The sequence below is a fragment of the Poecilia reticulata genome, linkage group LG12 (assembly GCF_000633615.1).
Source record: "Poecilia reticulata strain Guanapo linkage group LG12, Guppy_female_1.0+MT, whole genome shotgun sequence".
In the NCBI taxonomy this organism is placed as follows: Eukaryota; Metazoa; Chordata; class Actinopteri; order Cyprinodontiformes; family Poeciliidae; genus Poecilia; species Poecilia reticulata.
The window spans coordinates 6,368,489-6,384,598 of record NC_024342.1 but is presented as its reverse complement, the minus strand read 5'-3'; the positions used below and the strand labels follow the sequence as shown (position 1 = coordinate 6,384,598).

Here is a 16,110-nt window from a genome sequence, read left to right as displayed (position 1 = left end):
CAGTGTTGTCCTTTAATAAGACGCTCTTCACCAACCTTACAAGCCCGGTTGAACGGCTGCTATACATTCACACATGAAATAAGCAGAGTTCAAAGCAACCCATAACGTCACTAACATAAGAGAGTTATATGTCCGTCTCAGTCCAGGTATTGTAACAATTTGTAACGACTGTTACAGTATCCAACTGTAGCAGGTTTCTCAGACGTTCTCTAAAAAGAAACAGCGACGCATACATGACGTCATCTGAGATACTAGAATGTCTTAAAGAGATACTACACAATTACGACTGTTACAACCGCTACTCTAGATATAACAGCACACAGCAAAATAGTGTTTCTGTGGGAAAATTAAAAATGCAAGTCTTGTTATAGTGAGCGTTTCAAAAACATTACCGATGTGGTTAACTTTTACCCACTTCTGTAAATGTATTTGATCCATTTCCTTTCTTATCGATCATTATTAAACCAATCTAAAAGCTGTTTTTTTTTCATCAAGATTAGGATTTAAATCAGTAGTTTAAATGTGTACACTAAAACATAATCCTGCAAATTTACAGTCAAATACTGGCAGCTATAGACGCCAGAAGTTTACTGTAAATGCACAGTAGCTGTACCGTAATTAATCCTGACAGTAGATTACCGTCAACGTAAGTACGGTATAGATACTGTGAAAGAACGGTAATCTACCGTTATGAAAGAACGATTTAAAAAAAATACTGGTAGCTACAGACGCCAGTTTTTTTTTTTGTTTGTTTGTTTGTTTTTAACCGTTCTTTCAGAAAAACGGTTAAAAAAATTAAAAAGCTGGCGTCTGTACATACCAGTAATTTACTGGACATTTACTTTTTCAATCCTGCAATCACCTTTTAAAGTGGTGTACTCTAAGTAAATACTGTAATGACGCCAACAGGGTTTATTAGAAATAAGAGTGAGCTGCTATGGGGTATATGCCACGAGAGGTGGTGACGTATTTCCGTTTGAATTTATGCCACATAGATTGGTTCCGGGTCCTGCTTGCTCCTATGGTTTTTACCCAAAGCTGCAAGATCTGTACCATGAAAAAGACGCAAAACTTAAAATATCTGTGAGCTACTGGTACAACAACCGAGTTTTGTGGAGTGCCGTTGTGTCCAATAATTAGCCGGTACCATCCAGTGCTTAGTTTTTTTTCATTTTCCTGCTGATATCGAGGTGACAGCGGACTGTAGCCAAAACTTAGCCACTACAGCTAACACACAGTTTGTAGCTGCCTGCTATTTCAAAGCTTGAGAATTTTGAAGATCCAGCGTCAGAAATGGGAAGACGGAGGTTAAAAGAGAGCTGTACATGCTTCGTTTACTGGAATAATTTGTTGGAGGAAAAATAATGCTACGGGAACAGGCTGAGAACAGAGGCAGCGATTCGGCACAAGGTAAATCAATACGTGTGTTGATGTTTGCGTTTGTGTTATACGGAGTATGACATTATTTTTAGGCAACTCCTTAGGTTTTTTTTATATGTGACAATTATATAAAATACATTTAACATGCAGTCCAAGCGATACCGAGCAGGTAATTTAAGAACAGCCGAGGGCAGCAACGCTTCAGCCCGATCTAGTCAGTCAGATTAAGGTCCAAAACCTTCGCTTTACAGCCGTTTAAGTGTCACCGACCCACATAAAAAAACACACAGAACAAATGGTAGAAATCATGTATTTCCCGAATCCCGAAAATATGACATCTACCTTTGCTGTTTCATAATTATAATCCACGTTAGAGTGATTTTTTCCACTTGGCTGCTATAATCTGTTCTTGCTTTACACAACGTAATTTCTCTTTTTTCCCCTCTGAGATTTTGCTTAGAAAATGAGGTTATGACTGCATTTGTTTTTAAAATGGTAAATTTAGGTTTGCCTCGACTATTATAAACTAATGCCTCTTATATGCATAATTTTTTGTATTACTGTTGGTGCAGGTATTAGGCGAACACGATGCTTTGCCTGCTTGAAGTTTAAATTAATTTCAGCTGCACACTTTCAAAAGTATTCAGATTTTAACATGCATTTTCTAAGTAGTAAATATTTCAGTTCATTCTTATTCAGTAACTTCAGTGTTGTTACAACTCTGAAACATTTTTTTTTGCAGTTTCTTTGTGATACCAGAACTATTTCACTTAAACATTAAATTTCCTGAGATATTGTCAATGTATTTTCAAGCAAAACTCTCAAAAAGAGCTGAGGATTTATTAGTTTTGATTATGTTGTGCAGCTAAATATGGACGCTTATTAGTTGTTGTTTTTTTGTTTTAAATTTTTCAGGTTTGCATAGCAACACCTCGTGATGCGTTTTTGAGTCATGATCGCTGTGCCAATTACCTTTCCACTGGATCCAAGCACCTGGACCAGCTGACCGGCACGGCAGCCATCAGTCCACGGTCTGCAGGATCATCACAACGTGGACTAACTTTATTTACAGTACTTGGTTAAACTATGATCTTGAACCCGGAGCACCAGATATACAAAAATCTACCTGCAGACTTTGTTGGCTACCCTGACACTGCAGTCATCCTGGACGGGGCTGAGCCGGACTTCCTCTGCTCCAGAGTGACGAGTTTTCATCACCAGTAAAGGCAAAACAAGTCTGGTGTCTGATTAGCTGCCAGGAAGTATATTATATATTCACTGTTCATTTTGCTATCCTGTTTGTACCTACAATAAAACTGAATCTCATTTGTCATTCTCTACATTTCTCAAACCATTTTTCCCCATTTCTCAGTGTTTACGTTATATCAAGTATTTGCATGTAGATCAGGAATTCAAGTGAGATGTTAAAATGCAACACATTTAGGTAATACCAGCAAAGAAATGTGAATATTAAGTAATATGTAGTTAGTCATATATTTTAATATGCTGAATAAGGCTGGATGATACAAGATTTTTTTTCATACCAGATTTGATTTTAATTGATTCCTCCTGCCCTCAATTTCTATAATAAAATCACAGAAAATACTTTCAAAAAGTGCCTTTATTTCAATCATCTGTTCTGTGATTTGTATAAGGAGCATTACGGTCAGGATACAAGAATTTTTAATTGCAAGAATGTAGTCATCGTTACAGTAGAATAAAGATGCAATTTTATAACAATGTCTCAAAATTACAAGAAGATGTTTTAATGAGAAATAAAGATTCAGATTGATCTGATGTAACCAGCTCAGTCCATGTGGTTCTGACAGAACCACATGGTTCTGACAAATGTCAGAACCATGTGACATTTGTCACATGGTTCCACCAGTTCCACCAGTTGAGGTGGAACCTGGTCAGTTCCACCTCAACTGACCAGGTAAGCATTAAGGTAAAAATAAAAAAATACTGTATAAACAAATACTGAATTCAAAACGGAAAAAGAGCAACTGATAGAAATACTTTATATTAAGAAAAGCAAAAACGTTAATAGCAGGAGAAAAGTTGTTGGCCACAATAGCTCAGCCGATCTCTCCCTCCAGGAAGCCATCAAACAGAACTGTCCAACTCCAACTATAATAAAGATTAAAAAAAATAAAGAAAACGGAAAGTTAAAATAATAATCACAAATTAATAATTCAGATCTAATGCGTTCTGGAATCTATTGACATTTTGCAAATTTCACAAATCAATTAGAAGGTTTCACAAATGTTTTATTTATTCTGCTGTTAGTACAGAATAATCTAGTTAGGTTTGAAATGTCTAGGTGTTGTTTTTAAAGTACAACACATTAAAAAAGCTCAAGATAGTGAAAAATTAAATGTAATCGCTCTTTAGCTATTTTCCGAATTAGATGCTACATTCGGAAGCTAACTTTAGCTTCGACTGATAGCTTGGGCACAATATAGACAGATCTATATATGTTTATATCTATATCTTTATCTATCTATACAGCATAGATATGTGGATTGCACAATGCACAGATAATCAAAACACTTAACATTTACATAGCACCTTTGTAAGCTTGTCCCTGTTAGCTATGTCAGACATATGAGGCATTATGGTGATTACAAACGATTTATTAACTTACCTTCGAAGTTATTGTGAAGTTTTGACACATCCAGCTTAAATCCTTTGTTGTTGTTGGAGCGTTTCAGGACGTCTGAATAATTATATAAGCATCATTAATAGTCCTGCAGGACTGAGGAGCCACTGTTAACATACTGTTGCCTRTGCACCGGAAGCATTCTATGTGGCATAAAAATGCGGAAGTGCTAAAACGGAAGTCCGTGGCATATACCCCATTGCGTACCAACTTACCATATCCATAGACTGAAATTTTAGGCTGCAGCTCGCGCCTGTAACAAACCGTTACACTCAACTGAATAGCTTCACTGCTAACACACACTGAACTCTCTGCTCTTCCGGTGTTCTGTCATATCAGCATCGGTACTGGTTCCCCGCTCCCCTGCCCACATGACAGGTCCATCACATGTGAGTGGAAGTCGGCAGAGTCAGACAGAGGAACCCCATAACACTCTACACATAACAGTGATCACAATGCAACTTGTAACAAATACACATGGACCCCAGCAGAACTAAAATACATAATTGTTAAAATACTACGGTGGTCGACAGGTGCAAACGCGCAGCAAACATGACAAAAAAACAAATACAACAAAGAAAAGACGCAAACAAAAGAGATGCAAAAAATATATAAAAATAAGTGTTCCAGACCACAAGAGTTTTGTGTCCGAATTCGGGGTCTACATGGGCTTGAGAAACGACCCGGTCTACGGAAGACCGGGTCGTTTCTCGGTCTTCCGTAGACCGGAATGCTCTCTGCGAAGGCAGAGAGCATTGCAGAGAAGCTGTAGCCTTCAGCTAGCTGCCTAGCCTCTACCTCGGCATTATGTTGCTTAGCAACTGTGATACAACATGATTTAAACAATGTCTGTAGGCGAGAATGTAGATGTATAAATCTCACATTTCTGCTTGGTTCATCAGTGCATCACCTAATTGCAATATTGCTCGACGTTTTCGGAGATGTCTGCTCGCGCTGTATTAACACCCAGCTCCCCTCGCCTGCTGCCAGCTGGTCCAGGATTATATTGCACGGGAGAACACCTGACTCATTCGGGCTTTCCCAAATGACAGTTAGTTAAACACAGATATTAAGTCAGGTAACATCTAGTTGTAATATTTTGGTTCACTCAAATATTTCATTTATTCCTGAGCAAATCGGTTTGACTGATTAAAGTTGAGCCTAAAAACACAATAGTTTGATTAAACTGTATTGTCTTACCTGAGATTTGGAGAGTATTTGAAAAGGGATACTTTGCTAACATTCCTTGTGTAAATGTGCTATACGTGTATGAACATTTTAGAATCAGACTAAGATTTTTTTAATATGCAACAGCCTTTATTACAAAAGGTTTAGAGTAATAGAGAAATCAGGAGAAAAAAAAAACATACTTTGGAGTCCGTTTTTTTTTTCCCTTCGCCGCAATGTGATTCACGTTGTCACGGTTGCTAAGCAACATAACGCCACGGTAGAGGCTAAGCAGCTAGCTGAAAGCTACAGCTTCTCTCTTCCAGTCGTCGAGGACCCAAGGATGCAAAACCTGACTTTGGACACAGTTGTTCTTTGTTCGACTCCCCCTAGTGGTCTGGATCACTTCTGTTTTCAGCATTTTTTATTCGCATCTCTTTTTTGTTGCATGTGTTTTTCTCTTCTTTGCTGGGTGTTCGTACTTGTTGGCCACCGTAAAATACAGTGGTGAAAGTAAATATACCTTCAAATACTGGCGTCTGTAGGTTCCATTATTTTCACTGTAAATTTAGTTTAACTACTGCATTCACTTTATGAGTAAGCTACTGCAAAGAAAACTGTAATGCTACTTTTTAAAGTACAGTCTTAGTTTTATGATAGAACATTAATACCTAACCCAATTGATGCGGTTCTAAAATACATAATCTGCATAATCAGAACTTCGCATAACACAAAAGAGGATGCGATAAGTAACCATCTGAACAGAATTTTTATTTAAAGGCACCACTATGTCTCAAACCACATATATTTCCAGTATATTCAAACATTCAAAACGAATAACACAAAACCATTCCTCAGAGAACTGGCAAAAAATAGGCCTTCAAAGTCAATATAGTTTCACTAACACTGGAATAAAAACTGAAGACTTTCAGTTTACAGCGACATAAACTGGGTTTAACTCATTAATTTCTACAATATTATGAACAGAAAAACACAGTTCTTAAAGAAATATCCATGCTTTAGGTATGCTTAGCAAATCAATGAAAAAGGACTTCCAAAATCTAAAATTCAACATGGCTGAAATAATGTGGAATTCTAGTATTAACAGGGTTTTAAAATATGAACTATTAGTGGTTTTCAAGAGTCCAAGTGGCACTTACTTTATTAGATGCAGATGAAGGCACCGTCCAACATGGAAAAATAAAAGCCAATACAATTTAGATCTTAAATAATATGGAAACAGAAATATTTCAAAGAAAAGAAAAGGACAACAACTAACCTGAATGAGATGCCACTCAAAGTCCATCAGGTTTTTGATGAGGGTGGAAACCTGAACATTGACTGTCACTTTTTCTTTTGAATGGTCTTTCCTGTCTTTTTGGATACCATCTTCCCATGACTGGCTTTTGTGCCCTTTCCGGGTTAATCCCAATGAAGCGACTAAAAAACAAAATCAAAAATGGGAAAATTCCTGAGAATATAAATAGTGTGGCATTCTGAATACAACTGGTACAATATATAAATAAAGTTGTTTTTAATTACGTAAAGAGAAAACATCACCACCTTTGTCAAATGTTAATCATAACTTGCTTTAAAACCATGTTATTGTAAAAAAAAATTATAGGAATGGTTTTACCGTTGAATGAACCAAAGTCTTGGCTGCCTCATGTTGATATTGGAGGCTGAAGATGAAGAAGACGGACAACACTGTCCTGTCTGGAATGTTGGCTGGACCCTCTCAAAGACAATATGGCCTTCAATGCTGACCATGCAGAAAACTGCTTGCCACAGGGACTGTAATAAACCAAGTCATTAATTGGAAGAACATAAAACAAATCCTCTTATTGATACAGTATGCATTTAAATGATCATCATAATAAAGAATGTCCACTCTGCCAGGTAAAATAAAAGCAAGGATCTTAAACTCCTCAATTGTCGTGCAAGTCACATCAATGTTGAAAACTGTAGGCTGGATTAATTTACAGAAGTTGTAGAGGAATTCATGGTACTTTGAACTGAAGGTGAAGTGTGCTTTGAAAGTTCATCAAAAGCTACCTTGGATGATCTTGTGGTCACTGATGGTGAAGTGCCTTTGGTGCTGCTCGTTTTCACCAACATGCAGGAGGAAGGGCTGTCCTGGTTGCACGGAAATGAGGAAGGCTTCAACACTGGCTTGCATCTTTGACATAATGATAAGAAGACGAATAATAAAAATTATTAAATATATTTAGTAGCACAGCTACATTCAGATAGCAAGAAAGCCAATGAGAAAGTGCTTCTACAAAGAAGTAGGATCATTAGAATAACCACATACCTGCACATATCTGAAAATATGGTCCGGTTTGACATGAGCTGTTTTGGATTCTTCTTGTGGCCTTTGGATGTAGGACGAACATAGGCGTAGGAAGCGGGGTGGACGGGGGGGGCATGTCCCCCCTAATATTGAAGAGAGCCACATTCGTCCCTCCCAATAATTTCGCCGCAGTTGCGAAGAATTTTAAAATCTTCCACTCGCATGCTTTTATTTTTAAGGCGCACAACAGCGCATTCAGCAGAGCGCTTGCTCCCCTCTCCTCCCCCTCCCCTCTTTGAACGGCTCAGAGTAAAGGCAGCAGCAGACGGAGTTTGAATGAGATAAACTGTCTGTCAGGAATTTTGCCATGAATATCGCTCGTTTATAACATCTTGTCAGTTTACTTTCATATATAGAACTAAATCTTTTTGGTTAAGCGGTTTTAATTCTGGAATAGTCACATGTCCAAAATTTTACTGCCAACTTTGTTTAAAGTCTGCTAGTCTGGTCACAATGATTTAGAATGAGACTGAAACAGCAGCAAAATGAGTCTTTTTATTATTTAAAGTGAACAACACCTGATCATACTCGACCACTTAACATGTATTTATATTATATTATATTATATTATATTATATTATATTATATTATATTATATTATATTATATATTGAGGAGTACAGCAGTGCTAGAATGATGTTGAAGAAAGGTGAAGAAGCTCTGATGAGGTCTTCATTTAGTTTATTGAAATATGTATTAACTGTTTTTAATTTTTAAATAAACTAAACTATTTTATTATGAGAGGAGCAGGTCAGGAAAGACATAGGAGAGCCAGGTGGAGTTTCAGAGTGTGAAGATATAAACATTATATTAATTTCAATAAAACCAGAAAGGAGAACAGGTGAAGACTGATGTCAGGTTGATTTCTTTCAACGTTTGAATATTTTTAAAATTATTTCCACACTATAAGGGTAATGGTTAGACAATAAGAAAAGTGCTTGAGGAGAGGTTTAAAAATAAATTAGTGAACATTTTTGCTACACAGTAAATAGAGTTGAGATGTATAATAATGTATACATCTGAAAATTACGTTGTTTAAATTCTCATTCTGTAATCAATCAATCAAATTTTATTTGCATAGCACATTTCAGCTGCAAGGCATTTCAAAGTGTTTTACATAATTAAAATAAAAACAGCATGTGACAGTGAATAAACAGAAAGACAAAGATAATTTTTTTTTGATATGATAAAAACATACTTTTTATATTTAGTTCACATTCTGACACTGTAAATTACATTAGTGTCTCTGTTGTAAATCCATGAATCCATGCAGGAACATCAGGCTACAGAGAGTCAGAGGGAGGCAGAGACAGAAACACATATCCGTATATATTTCAGTTAAATGTTTGTGGCTGAAAATGACGGGGAAAAAAAAACATTTAGGCTTTTTGCCTCAGTGTTTTTTATGGCTCATGTTTGGTAAGTTACTGAATGCAGAGCTGGAAAGTGAGACTGAGTTAACAGTGAGGAGCTAAGGGTCTGTTACATGTGAAAAGTATAATTTTTTTTATTGTGTAGATCAAACTGTTGGACTGATGTAGAGAGTTGTTCAAGAAGAACAAAAGTTATTTTTTAGATTTTATTTTTGTTGGTCAAACTGATGTATTGAGTTTAAAACTGCTGAGTCCTATTTTATGAGCTGTTTTCTACTTTGGTTTTAGAAAGAGGTAGAACCAGTTCAATTACCAGTCAATTTATATCAATGCATTTTGACCAATAATCAAATATCTTTTGACCAATAAAATATATCAGAATCTGTTAGCCTGTCTGTGCTACCAGAGTATTTAGCTTGGTAGTTGTGAGGCAAATCCTAAAGTGAGTGTTCATCCTGGAATGACGGTCATTGTACTATGCATAACTTTAATCTGATTATTGGTTTGTAAATAGTAACATGTTAGAATACTTGTTACTGAAACAAGCGTCAGATTAGAGTAACGCATTACTGACGTGTTGATGGCATAATTGTTTGACATTTCTGCTCAAGGTATTGGCTGATCTGTCAGGTTTCCGATATGCGTCTCCCCCAATGACAGACTCGTTCCTACGCCCTTGAGGACGAAGCACATGAACCAACAGAAGAATGCCTGGTTTAATGTTCGTTTAACCACCCGACACCCCGTGCTACACAGTCTGCTTGGCTAGCTTTAGCTGCTAACAAAAATAATAAACCAAGGACACCCTTGGTTTATTATTTTTATTAGCTCTCGTCCTGCAACTTTTCGATGCATCTTTACTCCAACAGACCTGCTAAGCAGCCTTTCATTTGATTCAGGTGTGTTAATTGGCGCGGGGAAGCGTCTGAAAGTTTCAGGATAGCAGCTCTCAAGGACTGGACTTGAGCGCCCCTGTACTGAACAGTTGTACCGCGATATCCAAACAAATAAACTTACGTTAAGCATAAGTTGATACTCTTGCGCAAACAGAAAGTTAATGCACTCATAAAAATGATCAAAATCAAAAACATGATGGTCTTAACATGGAACTTACCTTGTTTTGTTTTTCTTTATTGAGATATTGTTTAAATAGCTGTGGGGAACTTACCTTGATAAGCTCCAGACAAGACGCCATACTGCTGTCTCCAGGGTAAACACGTGACGTCACAGATACGTTGTGATTGTGGGAGCAGCTCTTTATCAAACACCATCTCTTTAGGGAAACTGACAAACCTATCTTTGAATTTGACTAAACAAGTGTTTAATTAACGTTGTATTTTTAACATACAACACCAACACTGGTAATCAACATTTTTGATTATGCTCTGATTCATTCCCTAAAAGTATTTTTTTCTTTCCGTTTAATATTGTTGGTGTAACATGCTGTAATATGCTGGTTCTCTAAGATGCAAATACAAGTAAAATGTCTTGCCTAGAAAAAAAACTGTATTGTACAATTATTTTTTCAGTAGTTTACTCGTCAGTCTTGATTGTGACAACAGAAGAAGACATCAAATTGACAATATCCTACCGTATTTTGGAATAACAGTATGTTACTACTGGAATTCCGCTGTAAATTTACAGTGTGTGTACCAGAGTGTAGCAGGTATTATCATTATATATGTAATATATAACAATATATGCATGCAATAGTACTATAAAGTAATGATAAGCACAAAAAGTGAGTTGTGTTCAGTGAAATTGTTCCATAAATCTTAAACACTGGGTGTTTTAAATCAACCATGGGTATGAATAATTTTGGCCTCACCTGTTTTGTATGTAACTAGGACCAAAACATTCCCAGTGAAATAAACTGTTGTTTGTGTTTGAATAAAGTGTCAGTGGAAAAGTGGCATTTCTTGTGCACTTTTTGAACCTAAGATTTTACCAATAAAATGCTTCAAAACATCAATAATTGCTGTGAAGTAAACCAGTCCTAGTTTGACTATTTTGTAGGTCATTTGCTTTTCAGAACTCTTTAAAAGCAGAAGTCGTGAAAAAACAAGCAAAAACACATTTCACAAATATAAATCTTTGTTAGATTAACTCTGAGAAAGTAAGGGAAGTACAGGCTTCTCACTCTTTTTGTTTTGTGTTTTTTTTTATTGGGCTTTTGCTCAATTTAAAAAACTCCAAACAAGTAGGGATTGGTGGTTGTCAGGACTCGTCCCTCTTGACTGTAAATACAGATAAACAACAGAAAGCTCCAGAGTGCATTAGCTTTCTTTTTGCATTTGCATCAAGATGTCTCAAGGTTGGGAAAATGACCTTATATTCCATAACCTCCATTTGCTTTCAGAGTATAATGTGGTTATTCGAGCATTTATGTTTAGGTTAAAGTCTCTGCATCTCACACTTGTAATATCACTTTTATTTGGATGGAAAAAGTGGGATGCAGGGGATAAGTAGCAGGTGCCAGAGGTTTCCGAGCATTTTTTCTGAGTTTATTTGCATACATACATACATACATACATACATACATACACACACACACACACACACACACACACACACACACACACACACACACACACACACACACACACACACACACACACACACACACACACACACATCTTTTTTTTACTCTTGATGTATTTTCATTTCTAAATTTATATATAAATATATATATGCTTAAAATAAATAGATGATTCAATAAGAAAAAAAGAGAAAGAAGTTGCTCTATTATCACGATAAACGTTTGAGGATAAACAGATATCTGTCTGTCGCAGATCTCTTTTTGAGTCTACGTACATTGAACTGTCAGTCAATTTATATATTTTAAGAAGTTTTAACACCTTTAGGATGAACCGGTTAAAACCGCCAACATTTACATTTTGACCGAATTAAACATCAGCTATTGTTCAAAATATCAAGGATATTATCAACGATATTATCAACGATAGGAAAAATAAAACCCTACTTTCGATTAATTTTGGCGCTGGTAAGTGATGTCCTTAAAAAGCGAAATTATGGTCAAAGAGATGTTTTTGCTCTACGCACAGAAAAAAAGAACATCAGCAGAATACAGCCTATGTAACATTGACAAAATAACTCCAGCATTCTGAATTATTTAAAAATGAATCAAGTTTTAGTCAGGCACTATGTTGCGCCACTTGGAGGTTTTTTCTTTTTTTTTTTTTTTTTGTACGGCACCATTTCCCCGCTAGATGGCGGTGTAAACAAGGAAACGTCTGAAACGTTGGGGGTGGGGGGAGTCATACGCAAACAAAGCAGATCCCCTTGGAAAGGGAAGCTACCTTATCAAGTTCTAAGCGTGTTTGGATATGGATTTTTTTTATGAACCACACCTAATTTTTCTTTATGTATTTTTAATATATAAATCAATAAACAAACAAAAAAACGTCTGTTTTCCTTATTTAATAATGTAAAAATACAAACAGAATTATTTTCAAATTTCGATTTATTTACTTGCTTGTCATGTTTAATTTGTGCTTTAAAAACCATCACTAACAGGTACTATTGTTATTTCGAACAATAAATGTGATAAAGTGTTTTAAATCAACCTCAAGATGAGCAAGCCAGAATTTAATTAAATTCAATTTGCTTATCTATTGACTTATTACCTAACACGTTAAACATCAAAGAAAGAACCCAAAAGATTAGTAAAAAATAAAAAATAAAAAATCCTAAAACAGGAAAATAAATAATAAGAATTTTGCGATTTTTGCCTGACATTCATTAAAGATGACGTCTTCTGCAATGCTTATTATAAAATTATTGTTTTGTGTTGTTTTGTTAAACCAGACAAATACAATAAAATATAAATGGCTCCATAAAATAATAATAAAAAATCCGAGTCTATAGCCGCTCTCCCACAGCACCACGCATGCAGCCGGCTCTAGGCCCCGGCTTCATGTACATGTAGGGGGGCTTGCCTGCTCTGCGTGACCCGTGACTGATTCGAGTTAACAGCTGACTCTTTCCTACTACAAATGGCTCGCAGGATAATCTGGAGAAGTGCGGGATCACGCAAACTGGGAGCGCCACTCCCAGGAAGCGGGCAGAAGAGAAATAAATGGCCAATCACTGAGCTTATTGTATAATGCATTTTTAACCCCTTTATTTCACCCTTTTTTTATTCTTATTATTTTGTATGTAAATTGAGATAAATGGAGACATGCGTGTCCTCATAGCAATTGGCTACATTTCTAACAAATAAACGCATTTGAGTTTGGAATGCATCAAAAAAGCACTATAGAAAACCTCTTTCCTCACAGGAAAAGGACAACCTGAGTTTTCAAATTCAATTTTTATTATATTATTGTTTTTTGTTGTTGTCTCTCTTCTTTTTTTTACATGCTTCTCGTTTGCCTCTGTGACGTTTCCTCCCCCATGTGATCAGGGCGGTGGTATAAATTTAAAGAAAAGACCCGCCCCTTGTGAGATCTAGGTTTGCCCGTTTCGCAGGTTCTCCCCCCCATAGCACACATTCAGTCTTACCACTCCAGGGTTCGCGCTTCAGTCTGAGAACTGCCTAACCTCCCAAGAAAGAAAAGAGAGAAAAAAATAAAATAAAAATAAAAACCTATGGAAACAGCGCAAAAAACAGCGGACGTTTCTCTCCTGCGCCTCTCCTCTCCCTCTCTTATGAGTTTTTGACGTGTTTTTGAGGGGGGGTTCAGGGGCAGCTCGGAGCGCACAGACTGAGCCATGACTCTGAGCTCGGAGATGTCGGATGCCTCCCTCCTTTCGGAAGAGACCGACATCGACGTGGTCGGCGAGGGCGAGGACGGCGACGGCCACACGCGCTCCTACGTGGACGAGGTGGCGCAGATGCGGGACGGCATCCTCCTGGCCGGCTCTCCTCCTCCTCCTCCGTGCCTGCAGGACGGCTCCACCTCCACCTCCTCCTCCACCAGGGATGCCTTCAAGCCGGCGGGGAAGAACGCCCTGGTGAAGCCCCCTTACTCCTACATCGCCTTAATCACCATGGCCATCCTGCAGAGCCCCAAGAAGAGGCTGACGCTCAGCGAGATCTGCGACTTCATCAGCAACCGCTTCCCGTACTACAGGGAGAAGTTCCCGGCGTGGCAGAACTCCATCCGGCACAACTTGTCTCTGAACGACTGCTTCGTGAAGATCCCACGCGAGCCCGGGAACCCCGGGAAGGGCAACTACTGGACGCTGGACCCGGAGTCGGCCGACATGTTCGACAACGGGAGCTTTCTGAGGCGGAGGAAGCGCTTCAAGAGGCAGCAGACGCAGGACTTGCTGCGGGAGCCCAACGGCTTCATCCCTGCGGCGGCGGCGGCAGCGGCGGCCGCGTACGGGTACGGACCGTACGGCTGCGGCGGCTACGGCATCCAGCTGCAGTCCTACCACACGCACTCCGCGCTGTTCGCCTTCCAGCAGCAGCAACAGCAGCAGCAGCAGCCCAGACATTCCCACACGCACATCCCCTCGCCGTCGCTTATGCCCACCAGCACGGACCTTGCCCGGAGCCGATTTTACCCGCAGCTTGGGTCCGCTCTGGGCTCCGCATCCCCGGCGCAGAAAGCTAGCCCCCCGGCGCAGCAGCAGCAGCAGCAACCGCCGCAGCCGCAGCAGCGGTCTCCCTTCTCCATAGAGAGCATCATCGGCGGGTCGCTGAGCCCCGCCAGGACTCCTCCTGTCATTGTCCCGGTTTTACCGACCTCCGTGGGGCTCCCCAGCCAGCCGCAGTCCGTCCACCCGGAGGCCGTTTTAGTCGAAAACTTCCCGAACAGAATTATCGGCGGCACTAGCGCCTGTTAAAAAAAAAAAAAAAAAAAAAAAAAGTCTTAAAACTGCAACAACAAAAAACTTATCAAAAACAGAAACAAACTTCCCCCTCCCCTCTTTGAAGGTAGGATTATTTTTGTACGTTTGTTTGCAGCAGAATGACGGACATGCAAGAAGAAGAAAAAAAACACTATTTGTGCCTATATTCATGCTGTTTATGAAACTATATATTTATGGTATGGGTTTTTTTTATTATTATTATTTCAGTGAGAATCAAAAGGATTTTTTGACCTCGAATTTTCCTTGTATTTTATCAAGACGTGATTAGTTTCAGTCACTGCTGTTTTCTTTAGGAGCGTCTCAGGACAGGTTCTAAGTGATCACATGTTTTAAATTGTGTCAAACACATCCATCTTTTTTATATCTATTATTATTATTTTATGAACAAATCAAAACAAGGTTTAAAGGTTTTGATTTGAAGTTTGTATTAAAGGAAGAAGAAAAGAACACGCAAGCAGCAAAGTCATTTATAATTCTGTTGCTGTGTGTTTTGATTTGAAGTAATGAAAGCATTGTACATTTTCTTTTTTTTTTTTTTTTTGCCAATTATGGTGTAACTGAGGTGTGGTATTTTTTACACAATTTGTTTATTAAGAAGAATAAATTTCTCTTTTTGTTTTGCAACAGAAAAGAAAGACGAGACAATAGCTTGTTTGGGAAATCAATTGAATTGCTTTTGAGCTTTCTGGTGCGTTTAAGTGCAAAGTCAAAGTGCAGGAATGACCACTTACAGTGCGGTGCACGCAGCCCCTGCAACGAGGAAGGACAGGCTGCGTCTGGCTGATGAGCGTGTTTCAGCCTCTGTGCGTGTGTTCACAAATGTAGGCTGAATCACGCTGGTCTCGGTGCCACCGCTGCACGTTTTGGAACATGCGCAAACGGGCCTTGCGTGTCCATCTGACCTCTCTCACACTCATCCTCGTAATTGCGGTGAGCGGACAGGAGGGTGTCAGCCGGGTGAGGCAGGGCAGGGAGGGAGGGGGTGCGGCTGTGTTGTCCCTGCCGCCGGGTCACAGATTTACACATCATGGCCATAGTGCTTGAGAAAAGAAATAATAATAATCATCCAGGATATGCTCCCGTTTGACTTACACCGATAAGAAAAATTATTCGAATTTGTCGGTGAATAATCGTTCCTGAAAATAATTGTTTTAGAAGTTCAACAGAAGAGATTTAAGTAAGATGACCGTTTTTAATATTAATTATTAAACAAGTATAATAAAAAATGAGAATTTTTTAATATCATTTTTACGCAGAATAATTAGTCATACAAGCTCTAGTTGATTTCTTTTTTAAAGATTTTATACTATAAAAAAAGAAATGTTAGTAAGA

The 16,110-nt window shown here is 38.3% G+C and overlaps 2 protein-coding genes and 1 long non-coding RNA gene across 4 annotated transcripts in view; 1 reads left to right on the top strand and 2 right to left on the bottom strand.

Annotated features, from left to right (window-relative positions):
- Window positions 1-10,144, bottom strand: part of btf3 (basic transcription factor 3) — a 23,511-nt gene extending 13,367 nt beyond the window's left edge. The window contains exon 1 of the mRNA XM_008423541.1: window positions 10,103-10,144. Within this exon, the coding sequence (XP_008421763.1) occupies window positions 10,103-10,129 (27 nt within the window). The 5' untranslated portion in view covers window positions 10,130-10,144. The remainder of the gene's footprint in view (window positions 1-10,102) is intronic.
- Window positions 5,960-7,749, bottom strand: LOC103473365 (uncharacterized). 2 transcript variants are annotated; one of them, XR_001777177.1, is made up of 5 exons: window positions 7,524-7,749; window positions 7,265-7,388; window positions 6,846-7,003; window positions 6,489-6,649; window positions 5,960-6,368 (listed from the first exon to the last, which is right to left on the bottom strand). It is a non-coding gene; the product is annotated as an uncharacterized LOC103473365 (long non-coding RNA). The 2 variants fall into 2 exon arrangements; XR_535010.2 differs by lacking the exon at window positions 7,524-7,749 and having other exon boundaries at window positions 7,265-7,507.
- Window positions 10,145-13,328: 3,184 nt separating the features above from the next.
- foxd1 (forkhead box D1) lies at window positions 13,329-14,774 on the top strand. Its single transcript, XM_008423540.2, has one exon. The coding sequence runs from the start codon at window positions 13,669-13,671 to the stop codon at window positions 14,749-14,751; it is 1,083 nt and encodes a 360-aa protein (XP_008421762.1). The 5' UTR covers window positions 13,329-13,668; the 3' UTR covers window positions 14,752-14,774.
- The last annotated feature ends 1,336 nt before the right edge of the window (window positions 14,775-16,110 follow it).